At 43.7% G+C, this 26,393-nt stretch overlaps 1 protein-coding gene across 1 annotated transcript; it reads right to left on the reverse strand.

The window, feature by feature from the left end:
* Positions 1–917: 917 nt before the first annotated feature.
* On the reverse strand, positions 918–21,542 carry MECR (mitochondrial trans-2-enoyl-CoA reductase). The gene is made up of 10 exons (XM_035120264.3): positions 21,369–21,542; positions 10,860–10,957; positions 9,207–9,338; positions 8,327–8,470; positions 7,258–7,360; positions 5,232–5,334; positions 4,586–4,659; positions 3,138–3,198; positions 2,817–2,889; positions 918–1,942 (listed from the first exon to the last, which is right to left on the reverse strand). The coding sequence occupies exons 1-10, from the start codon at positions 21,521–21,523 to the stop codon at positions 1,779–1,781; spliced, it is 1,107 nt and encodes a 368-aa protein (XP_034976155.3). The 5' UTR covers positions 21,524–21,542; the 3' UTR covers positions 918–1,778.
* Positions 21,543–26,393: the final 4,851 nt, after the last annotated feature.

Raw genomic sequence — 26,393 nt, forward strand, 5'->3', positions numbered from 1 at the left:
CAAAACAACTACACAGGACTCCTTACAACATATATACTAATGGGGTCCAGACTGGCAGTAACTGACCAGGAATGAGATCTTGGGGTTGTATTGGATAGCTCAACGGAAACATGGGGCAGCTGCGGAAAGTAGCAAATTCCATGTTAGGGACCATGGAAAAGCAAATTGCCATTATAAAAATCTATGTGAGACTACACTTGGAATACTGTGTAGACTGAGCTTTCCAAACTTTTCATTTTGGTGACATTCATTTTTAGTAGCAAAACGGAGGTTAAACTAGCCCCTTCCCAGCCCTGGGAGGAGCACAGGGAGTGTTCACATGACACACCTACACACTGCAGCAGATACACTAATGTGTTGTGACACACAGTTTGGAAAGCTCTGGTGTAGAGTTTTGGTCACTGCAAAAAAATAAAGATATTGTAGAGCTGGAAAGGGGCAATCAAAATGTTCAAAATTATCCCTAAAAACAACCCCTTTGAAACCCCAAATTCTTCAAGTTCATGGTATCACCAACACTTAGAAAATCAATCCATACTCTAGAATTAAAAAGAAATATTGACTGATTTCCCCAGGGCTATCACACAATTTCTCTCCGGGCTTAAAATGTTTCTATTGCTATATTTCCAATCTCTGTGGGCCTGATATACTTTCTCATCATAATTAGTCCATGCACTGATAACTTTCATCAAAGCCCAGCACAGCCGTTCTCATTTTATGCTTATGTGTGTGCGTGCTAATGCATATAAACATACACGCTTCTACACTGCTCAAGTCTAATGTGTGAAAGCACCATATAAGCTATTAAAGCAACACCATGAAATACCCCAGAGGCTGATATAGCAACACTACATGACTGAACAGCTTCAAGAGTGCCATAGCCTATTACTAAGCTCCAGCAAAAATCTCATCACTGATCAGAGCTAGAGAATTTTATTGGAAACGAGAATCATTGGCATTTCAACGGCCATTACACGGTTCTGCAAGAACAGGTTTGCAATCAAATACAATTTGCCTTCATTTCAGTTACAACAGTCTTGATATAAATAACCAATTTTAAACTAGTCTTTCTATGCGTTATATACAGATTAGGAGGATGGCACTTAAGGACTGCAGGCTACATCTGACACACCAACACTCTCAGAAAGTAACCTGCAAAGTGGTAACTCCAGGGGGAAAGCCTTGGTAGGCTAGATACAGCTCATGTTGCCCATCGCTAATGGACCAACAATGTGAATTAGAACGCTCTGGTCCATGGGGTCACGAAGAGTCGGACACGACTAAACGACTAAACAACAACCACCTTATACTTGAAAATGCAATCAGAATCAGAGCCGAAGTGCAGAAAAGCCAGCAAAAAGTGTGCTATAGGAGGAAGAAAGTGACTCATCTCCAGGGTCACAAAAAGCAGTGCCATGAGGCTGGCAGATCACATGCTCTGGCAGTAGGCACTCTGAATTTGAGCACACAGCAGCTTTTGTACAGTTCCTTCACTGAAAATCTGGATCAGGGTACACTGAGGGAAAGTCTCCCTAGGTCATCCTCCACCTCACCTTCTGCCATGAAACCAGTATTTCCTAGTCATATAGAAACAAGAGCTTTAATCTCCCACCACCACTATTACTGGATAGACTGGGCCATTTGCCCCCACAGTTCCCCCTCTGCCAAGCTGCAGGGCATGGGGTTTTGAAAAAGTCCTAGTCTTGGGAGCCCTCAAACCAGCTGGGCCTGACCTCCATCTGAACAGGCTGTGTACAAATTTTCCCATCAGACCGGCTTCACATAATGAGGATCTGTTTAGCTGATACATAGGGCTTCATGGAAGACTTCAAAGCAGCTTGGTAGTCTATCAGTGGGACTTCTTGGCAGGCTGGAGCTGTGAGCTGACCCTTACGAATGAGCTCACATAGATCTTCAATCATTCCTCTCAGTTTCTCTTTGTCTGTATACAGGAAACAAAGCAGAGTACATATTAAATGTTCTCAAAAACAACTGAGCTTACATTGAACAAGAACTGGCATGAGAATGAAAATGATGCTATTAAATCTACTGCTACTAATAAGCAGATTTTGATTGTTTAGAAGTAGGGAAGTCAAAAGTGACATGAACAACACATGGATGTTGTTCAGGGCAGAGATACTGAAATTCCAACTTGAGCTGGAGGCTGTAATGCATCTGAATACCAGTCGCTGGAGACCACAGAAGGGGAGAAGGGCATTGCATTCGGATCCTGCTTGCAAGTTCCTTAGGCATCTGTTTTGCTACTGGGAGAAAATGATGTTGGACTAAATGGGCCATTGGGCTGATCCAGCAGGCTCTTCTTATGTTCTCTTCTAACACAGTTCAAGATACTGTACCTCTTTTGTGCGCTGGGTAGAACAGGAGTGGTTTCTTTTGTTGTTTAAACTAGAGCTTGATGTTCAGCAATTGGAGTCAGGTGCACAGCAGTGGCCTGTGAGGTGGGCTAAGATGCCAAAGAGCGGCTCAGGGGGCAGAGCGAATTATCTACAGCATACTACTGGTATAACACGCAACTACACATTTACATTCATTTTATTACAGATCAGAGATTCCAACACTAAAACTGGACAGCAGAGATGCACAGAAACCAGCTCGAAGTCAGCTAATGCTTCTGACGATAAGGGGTTCTCCAGGGTCTCAGGCAGAGTTCTCTCCTATTGCTTCTATCCATTTTTTTCTGACTGGAGATTCCAGGGATGCATGGCACATGCTCTCTTATCAATATACAGGACCAAACATCACCCTGCTCTTTTCTTCCAAACTCTATTTCACCATTGCACATTACCATCACTTACTCTGTGCGTTGTCCCGCTTCCACTGGGTCATCCAAAAGCCACGAAGTTTCACATCCTTAAAGATCAGTGCACTCTGCAGAAAAAAGCAGAGGGATTATGAAAGCCCTGCAATATATTTTCTTTTGGAGGACATTTTGGAGCACAACATGAACTGGCATGAGAATGGTTTTGCCCCATAGATGTGAAGAATTTGGCACTCTGCCAAGGAAAGAGATGACTCGTTGCAAGGAGAAACGCAACAGGAATAAGCTATTGCCCCTTAACAAATGGAAACGTGCAGAAAAAAATTAAGTAAACCACAGAAATCTCATGGCTACTCACCACAGGGGCTGTTATAGGCTGCTTTGACATTCCACCATAGGTAACCATGGTCCCTTTGTGCCTATAGGAAGAGTTAGCAGTGAGATTAGAAGATTAAATGGTCGGGCTTTTCCATTTCCAGACAACAAGCATATCCTCTTACTTCAGTACTCAAGTCTATTTTGTTGACCAGCTTCTCTCATCTCCTGGATATCTGGCTAATTTTACCAGGATTAATTTGTAAGCAACACAGCCCAATAGTTCACAGTAAACAGTACTGCACAAATACCAGAATGCCATTCCTTTTCCTTAGAAAAATGTCTTAAATTTAGATCAAGCAAAATATTGGGAAGGTGAGTTAGGGTACAAAAGTGCATAGGGGCCCCTTTCAGAACAGCCTGCTGGATCAGGCCAAAGGCTCACCTAGTCCATCATCCTGCTCTTCGCTCTTCTCACAGTGGCCAATGAGATGCCCATGGGAAGCCTGCAAACAGAACCTGAGCACAGCAGCACTCTCCTCACCTGTGATTACCTGCAACTGGCATTCAGAATCCACCCTGTCTATTGCCTAAAGAGAGATCTGTTCCTTTTCAGAAAGAACATCTGCAGGTTTGTGGCCCCGGGCAATTGTCTGCCTTTAAATAATAGGGTGGCTCCTGGGAGTGCCTGGCAGGCATTTCAATAATAGGGTGGGCTCCTGGAAGTGCCTGGCAGGCCTTCAAGGTAATTTCAAGTGGCTACACTAAATTATGGAACACAAGCCAGCTTTGATTAATAAAGCCCCAAACTAGTGGGGTCCCAATTAGGATACCAACCCCCTTCCTGTGTCCAATCAAGATGACAGCTAAATTTGCTCAAGAGTAGGTTTCAGTCCTTCCATGATCTGTGCTCAAACGGCTACTGGGCATAGGAGTCTCTCGTGGAAGATATAGAACTTCATTCCCTTGGAACATGAAACTCAAGCATGCTCAAGTTTCAGCAGAAGAGACCCTTTAGCACTGGCAGGCATTTGCAAGTTATTAGCTCAACAAGTAAGGTATTCTATGTCTTTTAACACATCTTAATTTCTCTCTTAAATGTTACGCATACTGAACCTCTGTGATAATGATCAATATAACTACAGTTAAGACCTCTGGGAGCTGGAATCTCATATCCTTGGGAAAACTCTTTTTTTTTAATATTAGGAATATAGGAAGGAAGACTTTCAATTCACCCACAATCTTGTTTCTTCAAGAAACATGAGTGCACACACCCAAGAGAGGATTTTGTAAATCTGCACTGTGAACTAGAGGATTCCAGCCACAAGCAATACTATTTAAATACATTTATTTAAATATTTATCCCAGAGCAGTTCACAATGCAAATATTTAAAATGTTTAAAATATGAAATATACAAGCAGTTAAAAACACTAAGACAAAGGCATTTAGTAAACACTTAAAATGCACCCCCAACAAATAGCTGAACTTACTGCAGGTGACGCAGCAACTCAGTGGCACTTTTCCCTCCAACGCCATTCAAAGCTAATATGGGCCTAGGGATTTTCTGGAGAACAAGAGATTGCACAGAAAATAAGCTCCTTCTTTTACTGCCTCCCCCCCTCACCGCATGTGTTTGCTGCTTTAGCTTCAAGATGTCCACCTTTCAGAACGGATTCTCACAAAGAGACACATACACCTGATCCTGACTCATTTTGTGCCATTCAATACAACTATAATCAAGACTCCCATGAGCTGGAATCTTTTATCTCTAGGATGCAACTGAGTTGAATTTTTGAAAAGATTCATGGTTTGGCCCATAATACGAGGCGACAGCTCCTGGGCAGACAGGAGGAGAAACAGAAAGGAATGCAGAAAATCTGACTTCAGTTTTAAGTGGAATAATTGCAACTGAGGTTGTATGGTTTTTGTTGTGGTGTCAGTCCTAGGCCACCTCTGCCTTGCCACTCAGATTTTTGTCTTTGTTCATATTTCATTATCTTCCACTCTACCACCACCAAACACTCTGTCTTCTCTGTCTGTTTTGTTTCATTTATTATCAACCAGTAGTGATTCACTGTGGCAACCCTGTTTTTCTTTGCCATCTCTGTCCCCCAGAAATCTGGTTTTCACTTATACCTTAAACAGCTCTTTTAATTCCGGTTTTCTCAGCATCTCCTCTGTGATGACATGGTCTGCTCCAAGGGACTTCAGTCTGTCTACAAGCTCCTGGAGATTGGGTCTGGGAAGGAAGGACAAATGAAAAGGGAATTTAGTTAATGTTAAGACCTGCTGTTTACCATGCCATGCTGCACAGTTGTGAGGAAGAACATCTTCTTGTACTCGCCATCATGTGAACCCAAGTCCTCGTTTGGTGAGAAAAGGAAGAGCTTCTGCTGTTCTTCCTGTAGTCAGTCACTGAAGCAGCTTCCTCAGAATACGGTGCTGAGGGAACCACTTGCCAATTGCTCAGACACCTAAGTAGATTATAATTCAGAAACCATAGCGTGGGAGCCATCAGCCATGCCACTTCCATTTCTCTACTCTTCTCCAAAATAAATCCCTTTTAATCAGACATTCACATGCCCACTTTTCATTGACTAGACACAAGGGAGGGTTTGGAAGAAATGTAGTCAATTAAATGCTTCTTTAAATAATAATAATATAGTAGTTAACAGCAATTATTAACTAAACTCAGACACCCATAGGTTAGTGTAACACTGCATGTGAAGCAGTGAAGAGGTGGGAAGACGGGAAGCAGATGCATAAAATGATGCCTAGTGTAGAGTTAGTGGCTAAGGAGTTGTTGTTCTTCTCTCATCTAACTCATTGGGAGCATCCAATAAAGTTGAATGAAGGGAGATTCAGAACAGGGAAGAGGAAATATTGTAAATAGCTAAACTGTGGAACCTGATACCACAAGATGTAATGATGGCAGCTAATTTCAACAGCGTTCGAAAGGGATTAGGCAAAATCATGGAAGATAAAACATGATGGATACATATGACCTCCAGTATCAGAATACTAGTTGTGGAGAATACTAGTGGGAGTGCGCTATTGTGCTCACGTCCTGTTTGTGGCTTTCCGTAGACATCTGGCTAGCAATTGTGAGAAGAGAACATTTCCCTTGGATTAGATGGGCCTGGCTGCCCTGATCCAGCAAGGCCGTTCTTACATTCTTGGGGTAGGGCATATATTTGGCCCTCTCCTCACACTGCATTAACTACATTGAAGGACAAAGATTACAGATACTAAAACTGTGACTGTCATTTGCCCCCAGAGAGGATAGCAGCAATATATGAGTAGTAGTTGAGGATAAAGATTTCAGTGAAGGGTGGGAGCACAGATGGGAAAGGTTATGATTCCCCTCTTCTATTTTTAAAATTATTATAATGTTACATTTAAATCCCACCTTTTTCTCCAAGGAGCACAAGGTGGCATATATAGTCCTCTCCCCCTCCACTTTAATAAATAAATAAATAAATAAAAAAAAAATAAAAAAATTGTATTTATACCCCGCCCTCCCCAGTCAAAACCGGGCTCAGGGCGGCTAATACCAGTAAAATTACAATAAGACATAAAAGAAAAAACAATTAATTAAAATACAGATTAAAATACAATATTAAAAATATTAAAATACAATATCAGGGACCCTGATGATCATATAGTCCAACCCCCTGAAATGGGGATTGAACCCGCAGCCTTGGCGTTATCAGCACCACACTTTAACCAACTGAGCCATCCTGACTGGCCCAAGGTCACTTAGTTAGCATCATGGCTGAGTGGGGATTTGAACCCTGGCCTCCTAGGTCCTAGTCCAACATACTAAACACGACACCACTCCAGTTAACACCCCCTCCAAAACAGTCTCTGTGACAGTTTTTAAAGTTTTCTTTAAGAAATTGTGGAACTCTTAATTTGCACCTGGTTTTATCTGTACCTGCTGGAAGTTATGCTACACTTAAAAAAACCTACAATACGGTATGATCATGTTGCAGGACTGCAATGCATTTACCTGCTTAACTCTAACTTTGGGAATTGCTACCAAGAGAATATCCTCTCCTGCCAAGCCAAGCCAAGTAGCAACTAGGGGAGCTGTTTGGGCCAAAGCAAAATAAAAAAAAGTTTTAAGATATGCAGAATGAGCAGTTTCACTGTAACTCACCTATCTCTGACCACATTTATTGTTTTGAACCCCTTGGCTGCTGCGATCTGGATGACGGCCTGCCCCACTCCACTATTGGCTGCATTTTGGATGACTGAATCTCCTGCAGACAAACAGATGCATCTCTGTTTAAGATTCCCTTTCATTTCCTTTGGTGGAGTTTGCAAATTTTCATTCTTGTCTGTTACAGAATTTATAACACAAGAGCAACCCTGCTGGGTCAGACCAAATGCTTCTCTGGTCTATGATTCTGCTCACTGTGGTCTATGGGAAGCCTACAAGCAGGACATAAATGCAACAGATTCTGAGAAGCCACAATCCATGTTGTTCTTGGTAGGAACCCATCACTCCCTAATTTGAAGGGTTAGCTCTAGAAATGATAAAATGGTTGACCATTGCAAAAATCTTGCTATTTCCATCAGCAGCTATAGATTTTGCTATCAATGTCTGTGCTAAATCATTACCAGTTGAAAATAAATGAAACAAAACAGAGAAGACAGAGTGTTTGGTGGTAGAGGAGGAAGGGGTGATAATGAAATATGAACGAAGACAAAAATCTGAGTGGCAAGGCAGAGGTGGCCTAGGAATGAAAGCATGACAAGAACCATACAGCCTCAGTTACAATTCTTCCACTGCCCGAGTTTCACTCTTCCCCCTCCTTGTTTCTGGCCACGTCAAGTCACTTGGGAAAAACAGAACAAAAATTCATCTTGTGCTGCTTCTCGAACAGGCTCAGACTTGAACTTTGGAAATTCTCCCAGGGGATGAAATTCATGATGAAGGAGCAATAATTGAGAATACCTGTCTGCATGATTATGCTATCCAGACTAAATGGTAATTAAGATGAGAAAGGCAAGTTAGAGTTCTTTTGCTCATCCCTCACCTCTATTCCTCTCTGCATCCTTGCTAGAGAGTCTAGTGATGCATCTTATAACTCAACTACAGACCCGCTGGATTATAACAAAGGGCCAGTAGTTTCTCCAATGGCCAACCAATGGCTACAACCATGTCCATCTGGTAAAGTTGCTCATGATGTACAAATACTACAAAGCACATTGTCAGTACACACCTGGCTTCAAGACCTCAAAGTCCAACAACATCCGATAAGCTGTGCAGGGGTTGACACTTAAAGTGGCAGCACAAGTTAATGGGGTATCAGGAGGAATTTTCAGCAGAGTCTCCTCACCAAATATTGCTTCTGTTCGCCATGTTCCTGATTTGAGGGATAAAAGAAAAAAAGTCCAATTTGGGCAAAGAGTGCAGCTAGAAACAAGCAGCTTAAGTTAAAAGCTTCCAGTTCAAGAAATAGGTCAAAAATTATGAATAGCTCCATTCCTGCAAGCTAGTAGTTTCAAAATGTTTACTGACATGCCTAAGAGCAAAGAAGAAATAAATTGAGTTTTTGCCTGTTGCTGGGTCACAAATATTTTCTTGGAAGAACATCAGGGCTGTTCTTTTTTCAGGCCCAGGTAGGCATGATAAGAGAACTGATTGGCCCTCCTGGTTTTCTGTTGTTGTTTAAGAGTTAAACATACTATGGGTATCTATGAAGCAGGCAATGACCATTGCAGTGCAAAACTTTTAAAACACCCCCCCCCCTATTTTATTAATCCATGACCTTGGAAGTTTCTCTTTGTCCCATGGGGAGAAAATACAGAAGGTCATATAATTAATTTTTGGCTATCCACCAAATGCTGCAAACTCTGCCCACTTAGGCATAAATTCTCAGTTGATTGATGAAAGCAGGTGGGCGCTACTGTATCTTCATCAGAGATTTCCAAGTGCATGTCTTTGTAGATGTACAGCAAAAGAGAGCATCTTTCTTTAAACTGGGGAATCAGACTATCAGACGGGTTATGGCCCTTGATGAGTATGTTTTCTTTCTCTTATCTAGTTGCAGAACCAATTTTTTCTTAGTTAATTGTTTTTAAAAAGTTATTCAAGCTCACCAAGTCCTGCATCAGCTGGGATAACCAAATCACCTGGCTTCAGAGAAGTCACACGACTCCCAGCTTCAATCACTTGTCCAACTCCTTCATTCCCACCAACCGCAGGCAAGTCAGGCAGAGTAGCATACGTCCCTGCAAGATGACAACTACATATACCATAAAACATCCAAGCAGTTATTGGGAATAAGCCAATATTCAGACTTGCTTCATTTTTTCTTCATATTCAGAAACAAGATGCCAGCATGTGACATGCATATGAGCATTCATTACTTATGACTGAAACGCCCATTATAGACCATCTTTCAATCAAAATAGTTTCCAAGGTGGTTAACAATGAACATAAACTAAAAGACAATTTGCACTTTAAGTAAATGAAAAGTGGTAAATCTGTTGCAGCCGTTGGAACACTCACTCTCTGTCTCTGTGAATGAAGTTGCATCCTTCTCCCAGCTCAGGGATGGGGTTCCAGCTGCTTCCTAGCTGTCATTGGTTTCTTTAACTTCCATCAGTCCCATTCAGCATTGCCAGTGGTCAGGAATGATGGAAGTTGTAGTCCAATGTTTGGAGGGCGTAGGGTTTACAGGTTCTGCACACCTGCTTTGGATGTTCTGGCACCTTCATATCCTCCATGCGCTCCTAAACACAACACATAGGGACCTTCACCCCATGCCAGAGGCACAAGGACCAATTCCTCCACTGTCATTTTCATTTGTTGCTGCTGAACAGGGAGCGGAAGCTGAAACAGCTGAATGGCAATTGCGGCCTTCTAGAACATGCTACTGCCTAAACCAGTCAGAGCCAATCTGGGAGGGAGCATGTTGGGAGAGAGTCTGAAAAGTTGAGAGGTAAGAGGAACATCTCTTCCTGCTACTTCTTGCTTTCGCTCTTCAGTATTAAGTGGATAGCATCACTATTGAAAAGCACATATGAATATTTATGCACTTTATGGAGCTTTGCTGCTTATATGTATTTGGTGGCCAAATCATTCCGAGTATTTAGACAACATTAATAACTTGCATAGCACACAGTGACAGACATGGCCCTTAGAAAACATTGTTTTCAGAGATGGAAAGGAATTCAACCCGATTCAAATTGTGTCTTTGTGTGCACACGCACAGAAGAAGGAAAGTTGGCCATGTAACCCCTGTGGTATATTCCACAGGGTCTATCATTAAATTCAGACAATCTATTTTGCCTTTGAATTGTGGTGCTGGAGGAGACTCTTGAGAGTCCCATGGACTGCAAGAAGATCAAACCTATCCATTCTTAAGGAAATCAGCCCTGAGTGCTCCCTGGAAGGACAGATCGTGATGCTGAGGCTCCAATACTTTGGCCACCTCATGAGAAGAGAAGAATCCTTGGAAAAGACCCTGATGTTGGGAAAGATTGAGGGCACTAGGAGAAGGGGACGTCAGAGGACAAGATGGTTGGACAGTGTTCTCGAAGCTACAAACATGAGTTTGACCAAACTGCGGGAGGCAGTGCAAGACAGGAGTGCCTGGCGTGCTATGGTCCATGGGGTCACGAAGAGTCGGACACGACTAAACGACTAAACAACAACAACAATTTTGCCTTATTACCATCTGACAGCATTATATGAAGAAATGATATGCGGAGCAAGAATGAAACTGTCTGCATGCAAGCCAAGGTTACCTTGAATCATATTGATGTCAGATGGATTGATAGGGGCTGCAATCATTTTCACATTGACTCCAGAATCCCCCAGCTCTGCCAGATCTATCTCCTTTAGGCTGGAAGGAAAGGCAGACAAAAATGCAATATTATGCTTAAGGCTCTTTCTCACCCATGTGATTCTTAAGTATTTTGATGGAGTTTAATCTGTCTTTAAAGTATTCATCCATCAGGTCCAACCTCTCATCCAAAAGAGAACTTAATTAAGTACCATTCAAAGCTTCTGTTAGCATCCTTCTGCAGGAGCAGCTGTGGAACCTTAGTGCATTTCTAACCAACCAGTTGAGAAACCAGTTTTATACGTGACCAATGGGTGTCATTGAGATTCTCTGAAAACTGAGTGATTTTCCCAACCTGTTGCATTCTAGTATTTTCTGTATTCTCCTATTTTATCTTATGCCATTTGTTTCTGTTTAAAATGCATTTGCAGCACCCTATAACACTAGCAAAGTGCTATCAGGGCTTTTTAGGATACTGTGTTAATTCTGGGATGGGGAACAGGATCTGGCTGGCAGGCTAAATCACGAGCTCACCCATCCTTGGAGGGCCATTTTGACAGGTGGACACAGCTACCCACTCATCAATCTGGTAGCATCACCATGATGTCAGGTTTTTCTTTGAGCTCAAGTTGTGCTGCAAAGGAAGATACCAGCCAATCCAAGCAGAGCTTGAAGTCAATGCAGATCAGCTGATTGATGCTGTCTTCAAGCTCCACTTCTGGCAGAGACTGGTGTCACTTGGGAGCTCCAATTCAGAGCTACTGAGCGGAATCAATCCCAGCAGGGCTTGCATTTGGCACCAAGTTTAAAAGGCACCACTTGCCAAGGAACAATCAGGATCGTATTTTAAGCAGAGTGGCAGGGAGAAGCAGCATCTTTAATGAATGGGACTTACTTCTGAGTAAACCCATATCAAAGCTCTTGCCCATAAGTCTAGGATTTGACAGATTTTTAATGGGGGGAAATAGTGTTGTGTCAAGTGCTATATGAAGTCAATGTTGTAATTCCAGCTGACTTGTTAGAAGCAGTGTCTCTGAAGCACTAAATTGCTATGGTGAGGAAGCAACCAACATAAAGAATGCAGATGGAAGACAGAAAATGTGCTACCTGGCATTAGCGGGATTCCTGCACTGGCTTTGGCCATCTTATACCCTGTGCAAAAGAAACCTTGACTTCCAGCTGCTTGGACACAGTAGGCAGCCAAATTAATTTACTGCATCTCCACTGAAGCACCTGCCCAACACACTAGATTCCTGAACTGAAGAATGACACACAAACAGGCAAACACTACATTCCAATGTATTGGTCCATCATCTGATCTGTCAGCAATTCTGTTGCTACCCCAGAGAGCAGAGTGGAAAAGTTCAATACTTTTGCCTTCAAAAGAGACCAAAGCATATCAGTAATTAAAGGTTAGATTCGACAACACAATAATGAAATTTAGTTTCAGCTAATAAGGGACGTCCCTAAAGGCTTTGAAGTGTTATAAAAACCCATCAGCAATAAGTTTGTCTATATTTAGATTTTTTAAACCCTGCTTTCCTGCCCTAGGGCTTTCAAAGCAACTCACAGTAAGAACATCACACGATAGCAAAACACAGCAAAAATGACACTACCACATTATAAATCACAAACCAGACTACCGTAATACAATTTGAAAAGGCAGCCACACCACACCAAGATCATCCATCTACAAAGCCATAAAATACATGATAAAAACACACGCACAAATGCTTGAAAAGGCAACTTAGAAAGCAGGTTGAATCTCAACAGCTAGAACAGGGTGATGAACCTGTTGCTCTCCAGATGCTGTTGGACTCCCAACTCCTATCATCCCCAGCCAACATGGCCAATGGTCATAGATGGAAGCGGTAGTGCAACAACATCTGGAGAACTGCAGGTTCCTTCCTCATCTGAGGAACAGCAATATGTCAAACATTTTATAAATATACATATGTGTATTACACATCAAAGCTCATACCCTGAAAGCTTATATTTAGTTGATCTTAAAGGTGCCACTGGAATTATTAAAAAAGATTTTTTAAATATTTCATCTTGTTATTTATTATAACTTTTGAAATAGACAGCACAAGATGCAAATGTTCAAAAGATTTTAGCACTTGGACATTAGCATTATTTGACCATGCAGAGAGGGACTCTGAAAATATGTGTTGAACCTCTGTGTAAACAGAGGATGAAAAAAAAACACCCCTGTTCATTCACACACACCCCAGTCCTTTGTGCTCCCTGGTGGGTACTTCTGGGCACGGTTTCCAATATTATTATTATTATTATTATTATTATTATTATTATTATTATTATACAGGAGTAGGCCCTATTTACTGGTGCCTGCCCCTGGTAAACACTTTGGGATTTTGCCTTTTGCAGAGAAATAAATCCATTGAGTCAAATGGGACAGTTCAAAGCAAGCATGCATAAGATTACAACTATGAAATGTATGTTGGGATGAACGCAGTGAGACAATGCTTCCCATTTTTACCAAAGGCTACAATCCTACGCATACTCTGAGTTAACATGTCAGGCAGCAACTGTTCCTTCTAATAAACAGACTTACATTTTTTAAAATGTTATGGTCGGTTTACTAACACACATTGCTTTGAAGCCAATGCAGGACAGGCTACTGCAGAGTAAATCAATATAGCCTACAGCAGAATGTTGTCCTGGCTGTTTTTATTTTTCTGTTCAGTTGTTTAGAAAGGCATGTTATTGTTGCCACTGTAAGGTTGCTATCACTGCAAAAGGCAGTAAATTATTCTGAATAAAAATAAACTGTGGGGAGGTCAGAAGTTCCAAAGTTACAATAAAATAAACCACTGGGGTGTGAATATATCTGTTACATCTCTCAATGACGGTCAGTGTAGAGAGTCCCATATACAGCGTAGGGACAGGGCACACTCCAAACTATGAGCCCTTAATCTTAACAAATAGTATACATTTAGTTAATGTTGCCACATAAGATCATAGGGATCAGATTCTGAAAAATGCATTTTTAGGTTGTACAATAATTTCCTTTCACAGCAGCATTTGGTACATCTTAGACACAGAGTGAAATGTTTGCCACAATGTTATCCATCACTGATGGATTTAGCACTGATAACATTGTTTAATCTTTTCCCACAAAGATACAAGCCACACACAGCTGGAGCTGTTGGAATTAATAGGTTTGGCTGTTTTAATAGACCTGTTCCAGCCGTTTCTTCTGAAAGCATGACAACTCTTTTCAGAGGCCTTGCGATCCTAGTGTTCTAAAACAACTGATCACAAACACAATTGCTCATTTGCAGCCATTAATGTCATGGGGAATTTGTGTATAGACTCTAAGTACAAATACCAAGGCCCTTGTTCAAGTCGCAAGAAGCATCTGTGCTGCAGTTAGGGAGGCTTTATAGCTTAGCTCAGTTTGGAATTATTGCTCATGTGTTTGGACTTAACTGAAACAGAGTAATCCATCATCCACAAGACTCAAGCGGTTACATTCTGTTTGCCTCTGCAGCTTTGTGCTGTAGTAAAATTCATAGTGTATTTTACCTGCATATTTAATTTCCTTCCTCCCACAAAGAACCCGCTTCATTTTCCCTATGTTGCAGATTCATGCACATACTTTCCTCTCAACTGTTGTCACACACTTGGCGTGGCCTTGCCCCACCCCCTTTTTAAAAAGTGGGTGAGCACCACAGCAATGTTTTGTTAGCGTAGTAATTGCTCAGAGGCACTGCAATAGCTCACCTTCACCTGCAGACTTGTTTATTCTATGTCAGAGATAATGCAAAAATTCCTTTAGCGTTTTCTAATTTTTAGCTCCCCAGGTTTGCATAGATACTGAAACACAGCAACTTCCTATCTGCCCTCAAAGAGGGGGTGGGGAGAGGAAAACCTGGGATTTATACTAGTGGTAAGATTTATAAAAGTGATTTATAGGAGTGGTTTCTTTGCAGTAGCACTGTACATTTAGTGCTTGGGTAGGGTACACAGAGACACCATTGAGGGTAAAGACTTTGCTTACTCTGTCACACAGTGTTGTGGTGGAGGGGGAATGTGGGGGAGTATAGCTCTAAGACTTTTTCCCTCCAGGAAAGGAGAGATCTCATAATCTCCTGGAGCACCAAAGTAACTGATGGACCCTCCTTGCTTGTCACCTCTTGATGCATCCTATTAAAAGGGGTTACATACAATTGAATTGATGCTTTTGAATTATGGTGCTGGAGGAGACTGTTGAGAGTCCCATGGACTGCAAGAAGATCAAACCTATCCATTCTTAAGGAAATCAGCCCTGAGTGCTCCCTGGAAGGACAGATCGTGAAGCTGAGGCGCCAATACTTTGGCCACCTCATGAGAAGAGAAGAATCCTTGGAAAAGACCCTGATGTTGGGAAAGATTGAGGGCACTAGGAGAAGGGGACGTCAGAGGACAAGATGGTTGGACAGTGTTCTCGAAGCTACGAACATGAGTTTGACCAAACTGCGGGAGGCAGTGCAAGACAGGAGTGCCTGGCGTGCTATGGTCCATGGGGTCACGAAGAGTCGGACACGACTAAACGACTAAACAACAACAACAACATACAATTGTAGCGAGTGAAAAGTAAAGGAACGATTACGTTCTGACAGCGATCGTGCAATGACAGCTACAGAGGAACACTTTTGACATTCAGTAACAAGATATAACGAAATCTCAGGCCAGACAGTGTATCAAAGGAAACATTTGTTAGAAACAGTATAAAACAATTTCTCCTTTATTTTGGCACTGTTTAAAGATCGGCTGGGCTTCCTTGGAATCGATAATCTCCTTTCCTGGGAGGGGGAGACGGAGACGCTTTGTCAGCAGCGACAAGGAGTTTGTGTAATTAGACGAGATAGCTGTCATTTCCGAACATCCTGGCTTGGCTTTGTTATGTGTACCTTTCTATGGGCTTAGGGCGGAGGTTGTGGTGATCGGATCATGTTGATTGGGATGGCGGAGCATACCGGGGCATGTCTGGTTCAAACAATAGAAGGATTTCCCCATCCCGGTCTCAAGTCAGCTTTCCCTTTTGACCTGATTTGGTACTCTGTGAAACATGGCTTCGGTGTGGCCAAGAAATGCGTGTCCCATCAGAGTTGGAAGGGACCCTGAGGGTTATCTAGTCCAACACCCTATAGAACCAACAAATAGCAAAATCCAGTAAAAAAAAGCAGCTGCATTAAAAATAAGAGGGGCAGGAATCACCTACTGAATTCCCTAAATAGAACATGAAACACAGTTTGACGGGGGTCTTAAATATAAAGGTCAGGTGCCAAACAGCTATCTGGGGGCATGTATTCAACACTAAGAGTGCCAACACAGAAGAGGCCCTACCCCTGGACACCACTCTTCTAACTTCTGAAAGTTAGGGCACCTAAAACCTCAGAATATGATCTTAAGGAACAGGAAGATTCTTCTGGGAGGCCAGCTTTCAGCGTGTCAGGAGGGTACATCCCCTCAACTGTCTTGCCATCTGTTGTTCATCTGGTCATAGAACTCCAGGATTAACTGAAAAGAAAGCTTACTCCTTCACTAGCAGACTTAGCTTAGCTTCTACTTCTCTGCACGCTAGAACATAACAGAGGGAGGAAGGCTTTACATATTACTCAATATTCACTGTATCTCTGCACACAGAGAAGATCACACAGTAACATTCCTGTCAGGACAAATTTGGAGCGGAGGTAGTGATGGTGGTGGTATAAGAACCCTTTCTGCACCACAACAGCACAGTTGGGAACTGATATGAGCAGTCTGCATCTTTAAAAAAAGTAATTTTAAAAAGTAGGCAAATGGGGGGGGCACTGAATACATCTCACAGGCCTGCCACCCCTGCTTTTAAAAGGAAGAGAAAGAACATTATGTGATGCTATCATAGCAAAGTCCTCTATAAACCACAAGACAGCACTGTGACAGGCACACACGATTCTTTCATGGACCAAGAAGGGTCTTTTCCGGCCACTATTTTTTTAGTGACTAAAGGCATGTGATTAATAATATATTTATATTATGAGATTCCAGATGTGCAGCTAGTGTACCGTGTTTCTCATATTATAAGACATGTCTTATATTTATTTTTTCCTCAAAAAAACACACTATGGCTTATTTTCAAGGGATGTCTTATTTTTTTCCTCCTCCTGCCGCGGCCAGCATTGCTGCTGCGCCTATCACTATGTCTTATTTTCGGGGTATGGCTTATATTCCTTGAATGCTTAAAAATCCTGCTATGTCTTATTTTATGGGTATGTCTTAAAATATGAGAAACAGGGTAGCTGGTGCTGAAAAACCAGGAACAGTAAAATCCAGTAGCGAAGACAGTTTAGTCTGAGCCCTTGATCTCAACATTTCTGAACATACCAGATTTCTTTTTTAAAATTTATAGCTCCCTTGAAAAATTGATGTTCTAATGGAAATGCTGACAGACCATTAATTACTACATTGCCAGCAAAGTATGGCAGGAACCTAATCATCCAAATTTGCTCAAATTTATTAGGCCATTCAGCTGAATAATAGTCACTCGCTTCAACTGATCAAGTAAATTGTGTAAGAAATCCATTGCTTAATCTACAAGATGCTGGGCAGGGAATTTTATGGCCAATTGTCATATTTGATTTCCTTTCAGGACAGAAATTAAATATCACAGTGGCACTTTCAAGAAGTAACACGGGAATCAGGGGAAGAGAGTGCAGAATTAATTTACCATAAATAGACAGGGACAAGTATCCTTAGCAGCCCATTCCAAAGTTTTTATATCAACATTGCAAGACCCCCCAACAACTGTCTCCAGCCTCCACTGCTTCTCTCATAGCCTCTGCTGACACCATTTTCCCTCACCCATTGTCCCAAATAGATTTATAGCCTTCTTCATCCCCAGTCAGACCACTAATAATCTCTTCCTGCAGGTTGCCCATGATGACAACCCAAGTTGCACCCTAGGCCCCTCAGATTGCCTTATCAGCCATGTTTCCTCCTCTTGGACTTGCATGTGGGAGGTAAGATACCTTCATGCTAGGTATATAGAATGCTTGCATACTAAGCAAGTGTACCTCTTAAAGTTTATTTCTGTTCACTTTAATTGTCCAGTAGCCCAATATGACATAAGTCATAGTTCTGATAACCTTCACTCAATCTTCCCCTGCCCCTTGTGGGCCAAATTTGACATGTTGGTGAGGTCATTTGCCTGTCAATCACCTGATGACTCCGTGTGGGGACTAGATTGCACCGCTGATCCCTGTACAAGGTAGGCTTGAAGTAGGCTTAAAAACCCATCAACGTCAAGCCTGCTTCTTGTGTGATCAAATTATCCATGTTGAACTCAGCTGTGCAGCCAATTCAGCCTTGTGACGTCTGAATATTTTAAAACATACTTTAGTTGTAATCAAAACACATAAATATTCAAAGCAAAGATGCATGATCTGATTCAAAAAACCTATTTATGCTACATTTTGGAACCCAAAGCCATTACAACTTAAACAGCAGAAGTTAAAATCTATATTTCCAGATAACTAAAGAAATTTGGCAGCTTATTTTTTTACAACTGGATCTAGAATTTCTATACTATACTATAATCATGTAAGAAAATCTGAACCTCAAAACTCAGGTTCAAATTAGAAATGAGCTATCATTAGAGCAGAATCTGAAGTTCTTCTTTAGATCTACGATTTTGTGTGTTTGGAGCAAGCTGTCTCTCTGCCACAAAGTCTAACCTGCTATTATAGAAGCAAAAACATGCATTTCAAACAAAAAGAAAGCTCTCACTCAAAATCAGATGTATTCATCTCTATGACTATGTTCAACGGATTTAAAATCCTAAAGTTAGCTGGACATTGACTTTTTAATCCCACCTAAAAAGTTATACTTGTAGGCTTGATTATCCCTGCCTTCCTTCAAAGTAAGAAGGAAGAAATGTCACTCCATTGATTATTATATATGACACAAGGCAGACTTAATGGCAGACCTACGTAACACAAACATTACCTGCTTGCGTACTTGGAAGATTTCAGTAGTTGACTAATCATTTATATACAGGTGAAACTTTGAAAATTAGAATATCGTTGAAAAGTGCATTTATTTCAGTAATGCAACTTTTCCCCCCTTTTAATTTTTACAAATGCTTTCTTTTGGAAATTCCACAGTAATAAAACAAATAGTTACAATAATACAAAAATAAACAAAAATAAACATCGCTATTACATTTCATTAATTACATTCCATTTATAATTGACCCGCCTAACGACAAATAATTACAATTACAACACATAAAGGCTTGACATATCTTGCTTTGCATGTCATGCATCTATCTCATATATTGCTTTCACCTTTTAAGTTGCGCTACTGAAATAAATGCACTTTTTGACGCTATTCTAATTTTCTGAGTTTCACCTGTAGGTCAACCACACACCCCAAAATAAAACTTGAACTTTAAATAGTCACTGATACTGCAACAGCTGGGTGTTTTGGCCATATATGGTATGGCAAACACATCCCCATGACCAGCAGAGGAGTGTTGTGCCCAGTTTACAAAAGGATGTGATCTCCAAAGCTACTATATTCAATGTCCCTTCAACAAGAATGGAAAAATATTTGCAACAATCTAGTAAAAGATGCTAAAGAATGAGGTTCTAGGATGAGAATGTAAAATCTTACCATAAGCTACATAAGGTTGTTTCAATTATTTCACTATTTAAATGTTTTGCACATACTATCACTGAGAGCTGATGCTCAGCAGCTGGGAACTACTCTGCAATACCTGTCAGTTGGGATCTTTAGCTTACCAATTCAGAAATAGCAATCCATGATAGGCAAATCTGCAACTGCAAAGTGTGGAAAGAAACTTCCACACACGTCCTCATCATGAGAACTGAAGTATTTGGGGATACCTCTGAATTGTTTTACTTCTGTTGCTCTTCAGGAAACAGAGCCAATGTGAATATAAGGCAACGGTTGTGACAGTGCAGGAGCTTCAGGGCCTCTTGGAAGTCCTTTGAAACCTTGATCAAGCTTCGCAAGTTTAACACTGCCACAAAGGCAGACACTTACCCAAAAGAAGGAGAAACCAAGGCTAGGTCACCAATTACCAGGTCCTATATCCCAGGCCATTGCATCTAAAAGGTAAAGGGACCCCTGACGATTAGGTCCAGTCGTGACCGACTCTGGGGTTGCGGCGCTCATCTCGCGTTATTGGCCGAAGGAGCCGGCGTAGTTTCCAGGTCATGTGGCCAGCATGGCAAAGCCGCTTCTGGCGAACCAGAGCAGCACATGGAAACGCCGTTTACCTTCCTGCTGTAGCGGTACCTATTTATCTACTTGCACTTTGACATGCTTTCGAACTGCTAGGTTGGCAGGAGCTGGGAGCTCACCCTGTCGTGGGGATTTGAACCGCCAACCTTCTGATCAGCAAGCCCTAGGCTCTGTGGTTTAACCCACAGCGCCACCCACGTCCCTCATTACATCTTAAAGGTAAAAGGTAAAGGGACCCCTGACCATTAGGTCCAGTCGTGACCGACTCTAGGGTTGTGCGCTCATCTCGCATTATTGGCCGAGGGAGCCGGCGTATAGCTTCCAGGTCATGTGGCCAGCATGACAAAGCCGCTTCTGGCAAACCAGAGCAGCACATGGAAACGCCGTTTACCTTCCTTCTGGAGCGGTTCCTATTTATCTACTTGCACTTTGATGTGCTTTCACACTGCTAGGTTGGCAGGAGCTGGGACCAAGCAACGGGAGCTCACCCCGTCACAGCGATTCGAACCGCCGACCTTCTGATCAGCAAGCCCTAGGCTCAGTGGTTTAACCACAGCACCATCTTAGAGAAGGTCAAATAAAAGAGCGGGGCAGCGGGGAGTGCAAGAAGGAAAGCAAAACTAAGTACAGAGAGACCAGTTCCAATGCACACACAAAACCAGAACAAAAGCTTAAGTTCTGAAATCGAATTTTATTTTTCTGCCAACCATCTCCAATCATGTAATGATTACAGGTGATGAAATACTATGCACCTACACGCAGGAGCTCTAGCTTTGAACAAACTTAACACACTAGGAGGGCAGCCCAATCATGTAATCTCTCTCTTCCCTCACGACTTAAATATTCTCTTTCTCCAGCCCCCGTTTTCCTGCCTCCCCTCGCCCTTGTGCTTCTTGCCATCATGCCATGCCATACCTACGTGAAAGGCAGAAATTCAACGGTGCAGCCTCCCCCAGCCCGGGCGATGCACTGGTACGGTAGTGGTTTTCCGCTCCACCAGCTTAATTCTTACCCATTCTGAGGCTGCAAACCCAGGACGCCCTGAGCTACATAAGGCAACCCTCCACTAACCCTACAGAACACAGAGGGACTTTTTCACTTCCAAACAGACGTCTATAGCGCCGTTGGGCTGTGTGGACGTGGCTTCTCCCACCGCACCTGCTGACTCCATGGCAAAGCGGGCGCCCGGCCCAGCCCAAACATTTCCCTCCCTTACTTTAGGACCTGAGCCGGCTCCCCATGTTGCTCGTAGACCAGTCCTCGAGGCCGCGCCCGGGCAGCCGACGCCGACAGAGCGCGGAGGCCGGCGCTCCATAGAGGCCGTAACGGCCGAGCGCGGCTGCCGAGCGCCGCCACAGCCGTTAAACCCATAGCAACCGTTTCCGCGGGTGGCGCGTGGCGATGACGACAGCTCCAGCGTTTCTCGCCGGGCTGCATCATTGCGCGTCATCGTCGCGCCCCCCCTTTCACGCCACTCACGCGGAGTGGGAGGGGCCTCCCTTTCTCTGGGCGGAGCGGCACGTGACCGGCAGAGGCGCCGGCGCCCGCGTGCTTTTTTATTTCAAAGGTGGGGAAATGAAGGAGTGGGAGTTGTCGCCTGATGTGCAATTGAATGAGGGGTGGGGGAAAAGAATGCTTGTACCACCTCGAGCTCCCTGGAGAAAGAGGTGGGATATTAAATGCAATACTGTAACTGAATAGAAGAAATGCACCCCTCAGTTGTTAAAATCATACCCAGCAGCCTGAGACTTGAGCACATTTAACGGATGTGAATTCAGCTTTATGTGCTTGCCAAAAGAAAGAAAGAAAGAAAGGAAAATGGAAAGGTGGGCAACTGGGAGAAAAATAATTTGGCTTAATCCTGCCCAGCATTGAACCCAATGCGTTTTGACTATACTATATGTGATTTTGGCTTCAGGTGCAATCCCGGGAACATAACCCAGGTGTAAGTTTCAGGCTTACTGTATACCTTGGTTCTCGAACGACTTGGTTGACGAACAAATCAGCTCTCAAATGCCAAAAACCCAGAAGTAAGTGTTCAGATTTTCGAACGTTTTTCGGAAGCCGATTGTCCAACGTGGCTTCTACTTGAGTGCAGGAAGGTCTTGCAGCCAATTGGAAGCTGCACCTTGGTTTTCGAATGGTTTCGGGAGTTGTATGGACTTCTGGAATGGATTAAGTTCAAGAACCAAGGTTCCATTGTAGTCTGGGCTGGCCCACCCATGAGGCATGGTGAGAAGACTGCCTCAGGTGGCAGGATCCATGGATATGGCTGCCTTGGAATGCATCCCCTGCTGCTGCTGCTGTCAATGGCTATGGTGTGGTCATTATGAGGCCACATCTGCCACCTCTACAGCTGCATCTTAGCAAATAGGAAGTGCTGCTGGTCTCTTCGCACCCTGGGGGAGGAAATGGTAGGGGCTGTCCTCTGGGGTCTCATGGGGCTCTACACCTGCCCAGCAGTTTATGTTTTTGATTTCAATTCCCTCTTTAATCTAGAACAGTCCTTAAATATTAACTGACAACAAGCAGCCTCAAAATGCTATGTTTTCCACTTTATGGTTACAATCCTATGCATGCTTACTTGGGCGCAAGTCCTCTTGATGGGAGTGAGATTTATTTCTGAGTAAACAGTACAGGATTGAGATTGTGGGCATGGGAAATTCACTCCCTCTCACACACATTGGAGGATGCATATTGGAAAAAGGAACAGTTTAGCCTCTCCACATGCCACCTTCCCCATGACAATTCTGTTCACATTAGCAAGTCAGTTGTTTTGTGGGGAGGGGAGAGTGTGGTTGACATGGGGAAGATGACATGCAGGGGTGGCCCTGCCATCCTACTCACCACAATCACATCCTTGCCATTTCACAAAACAGATCTTTAGCAGGCTACACAGGCAGAGGACAGCAGCACATGAACTTGGAGGAGGCTGCAAAAATCAGCGGCAGGGAGAAGTGAATGAGACAGGTGGCTTGAGATCCTGCCTTGAAGACCCCAAAGAGTGATGTGTATCACATGTGATGCCCATATGTACTCTAAAGTATCTGGAGCCTTTCCTAGTTTTATAACCCCTTCAATATTTAAGCACCCATAGTGTCCCACTTTCAAGCTATTCATGAGGATGCTGAATTTCAATTGACCCATCAGTGACTGCTGTTGAATCCCGTTTTATACTTCTTTCAAGTTTAACATTGATCTATTCTAGGTGGTCACAAATTAGTTTTTATGGCTCATTCTCTGATCTCATTCAGGTTTTAAAAACATGCTAAAGTAGCCTATTATTCTGCGGGCATTCCATCCTACTGCTGTTCCTTCCCCAGCCTGCAACTAGACCAGGGGTCAGCAAACTTTTTAAGCAGGGGGCTGGTCCACTGTCCCTCAGACCTTGTTGGGGGCTGGACTATATTTTGGGGGAAAAAATGAACGAATCCCTATGCCCCACATATAACCCAGAGATGCATTTTAAGTAAAAGGACACATTCTACTCATGTAAAAACACCAGACAGGTGTCACAAATAACCCAGAAATGCATTTTAAATATAAGGACACATTCTACTCATGTAAAAACATGCTGATTCCCGGACCATCTGCGGGCCGGATTTAGAAGGCGATTGGGCCGCATCCGGCCCCCGGGCCTTATTTTACATCAGGAGTGGCAATATATTTCAGGGCCCTGTTCCTACTTATTCATGCTTGAGCCCAAAGCATTCCACGCCTTCACGTGACTAAGTGCTGCTGGATCGGCTCCAGTTGTACCAAAGAAGTTGAGTTATTACTGTGGTTACAATCTTTTACTTAGTAATTTCCTGACTTATTTGAAAAAAATGAAACATTAATGCCCTCTTTTCCTTCTAATGCAGGCTCATAAACACGTCATTTTCATAATGCTCCTAAATCTACTGCATGTAAATGCGCTGCCTTCCTTGGGCCAAATGAGAGCCATTAGCAGAACACTTAGCACCCTGCCATCCAAAGGGGGGGGGGGAGACAAAGGACAAGAAATCACTTCTTCCTTTTTTGCAGGAATCCAGTTTGCTCTTCAGCGTACAATACCCGTAGGAAAGTGGTGCAGCGGAGGAGGAGGAGGAGTGTAGTACAGTATTTATTTGAAATAGGACACTTCACAATCAGTTTAAAAGGCAATGGCTCACAATTCATTTCAGTATATTGTGTACAATTCTATTCCTTGGAGACTTGTCCACTGGAGCTAGTGGAGCACAGCCTTATCAACCCCAGTCTGCCCTCAGCAAGCTGCCACCTGCCTGCTTTTCTATTTGCAATCCGTCTGGGGGATGGCATGGACTGTCGAGCTTCCTCCTCCTTGGACTCTGAACTTTTGTTAGGCCTCAGAGCTCAGCTGCACCTTCCCAATTTCTCACCACTGTCTTTTGCTCCCTTGGTATTAAGAGCAGCTCCTCCAGGGGAGGCTGATCTATTAAGAGTGAATGTGGCATGGCCCCACTAACCTCAGTATGTATGCTGGTAATTCCACAAGACACAACGGTCAGGGAGGAAGTGGAAGACAGAAGTCGCTTGCGTGCTCTGGTCCATGGGGTCATGAAGAGTCGGACACGACTACATGACTAAACAACAACAACAACAAGGTTACCAGATTTTTTTCAATGAATCCAGGGACACTATAAACAAACAAATAAATACTACACGTTCAGGACGTTGATGCTGCAGCGACGGCAGTGGCAGAGGGGCGGCTGCTGCCTTGACCTCAACCACCACGTTTCCCCTTTCTCCGAGGCTTCCATCTCCTTTCTCCATGAGCCTGGCCAGCCCCTGAGTTGTTGGTTCTGGTTGTGGTGGTGGGGAAGCGGTGTACGGTGGGTCAGGCATGGAAGGTGGAGAAGGAGGGCCGAGAGCAGTGGCGGCGGCGAGGCTCGGGCAGCGCGATGCCTCCCTTCCCATCGGAGCAGCCCCAATCCCGTTCCTACTTGCATGCAAGCAGGAGGGGGCGGGGATCCCTCAGCTAGGAAGTGAGGCTTCACACTGCCTTTTGGAGCAGCCCCATCCCAACTCCTACTTGCATGCAAGCAGGAGGGGGGCGGGGATCCCTCAGCTGGGAAGGGAGGCTTCTTGTTGCCTAACTGAGAGATCCCTGCCCCCTCCTGCTTGCAGGCAAGTAGGAGTTGGGAGGCTGCTCTGATAGGCAGCATGAAGCCTCCCTTCACAGCTTAGTTGCTGGGGTTAGGGAAGGTGGAGGCAGCCCGGAAGCTGCATCTTAGAGCCCCTGCACCACCATCATATGGGGACTTCTGAGCAGCTCGTGAAGCCAGCCAGAGCCAACTGCTCCAGGCTGCTGAGACTGCCGCTGCTGCGTTTCCCGGGGACATTAGATGAAATTCGGAAACATTCCAGGGATGGAATTTGTCTGGGGACTTATTTGCAAATCTGGGGACTGTCCCCAGGAAACAGGGATATCTGGTAACCCTACCTATGACAGACTTTTCCATAATCTCTAACCCATGGCTATGCTGGAAGGAGTTGATGGGAGTTAAAGCCCTGTAACATCTGGAGGCTCACGGGTTCTCCATCCCTGTGTTGGTGGGTCAGACTCAACTTGGGGAGACCCAGGTTCGAATCTGTAAAGCTCATGGTATGACCGAGAGCCGGTCAGTACCTCTTAAGCCTAAGCTACTTCACAGGGTTCATGTGATGACCCACATATGGGGAAGAGCTGTAGCTCAGTGGCACTGCATCTGCCTTGCATGCAGAAGGTCCTGAGTTCAATCCCTGGCATCTCCAGGTAGCCCTGGGAAGGGACTCTTGTCTAAAACCTTGGAGGGCTACTGCCAGTCAGTGTAAGCAATACTGAGCTAGATAGGCCAATAAGAAGAGCCTGCAGGATTTGGCCAATGGCCCATCTAGTCCAGCATCCTGATCTCCCAGTGGCCAACCAGATGCCTGTGGGAAACCAGAACATGAGCCCAAGAGCACTCTTGCTTCCTGTGGTTTCCTGCAACTTTTATTCAGAAGCATTGCTGCCTCCAACTGGAGGTTGTGCAGAGGCATCATGGCTAGTAGCCATCGTTAGCCCTCTCCTCCATGATTCAGCAAGGCAGCTTCCTTTGTCCCTCTGCTCCTTTGAGCTCCTACGAGGAAAGGCAGAGCAGGCTCAGGCTGTGCAGCAAAGCACCCTGTCTCCAGAGTTATCACCAAGCGAATGATCTAGAGTTTTCTGGCCTGCAAGTGACAAATTATACCATGTAAATCCAGAAATGGGTCAGGG

This window comes from Zootoca vivipara, chromosome 6 (assembly GCF_965207765.1).
Source record: "Zootoca vivipara chromosome 6, rZooViv2.hap1.1, whole genome shotgun sequence".
NCBI lineage: Eukaryota > Metazoa > Chordata > Lepidosauria > Squamata > Lacertidae > Zootoca > Zootoca vivipara.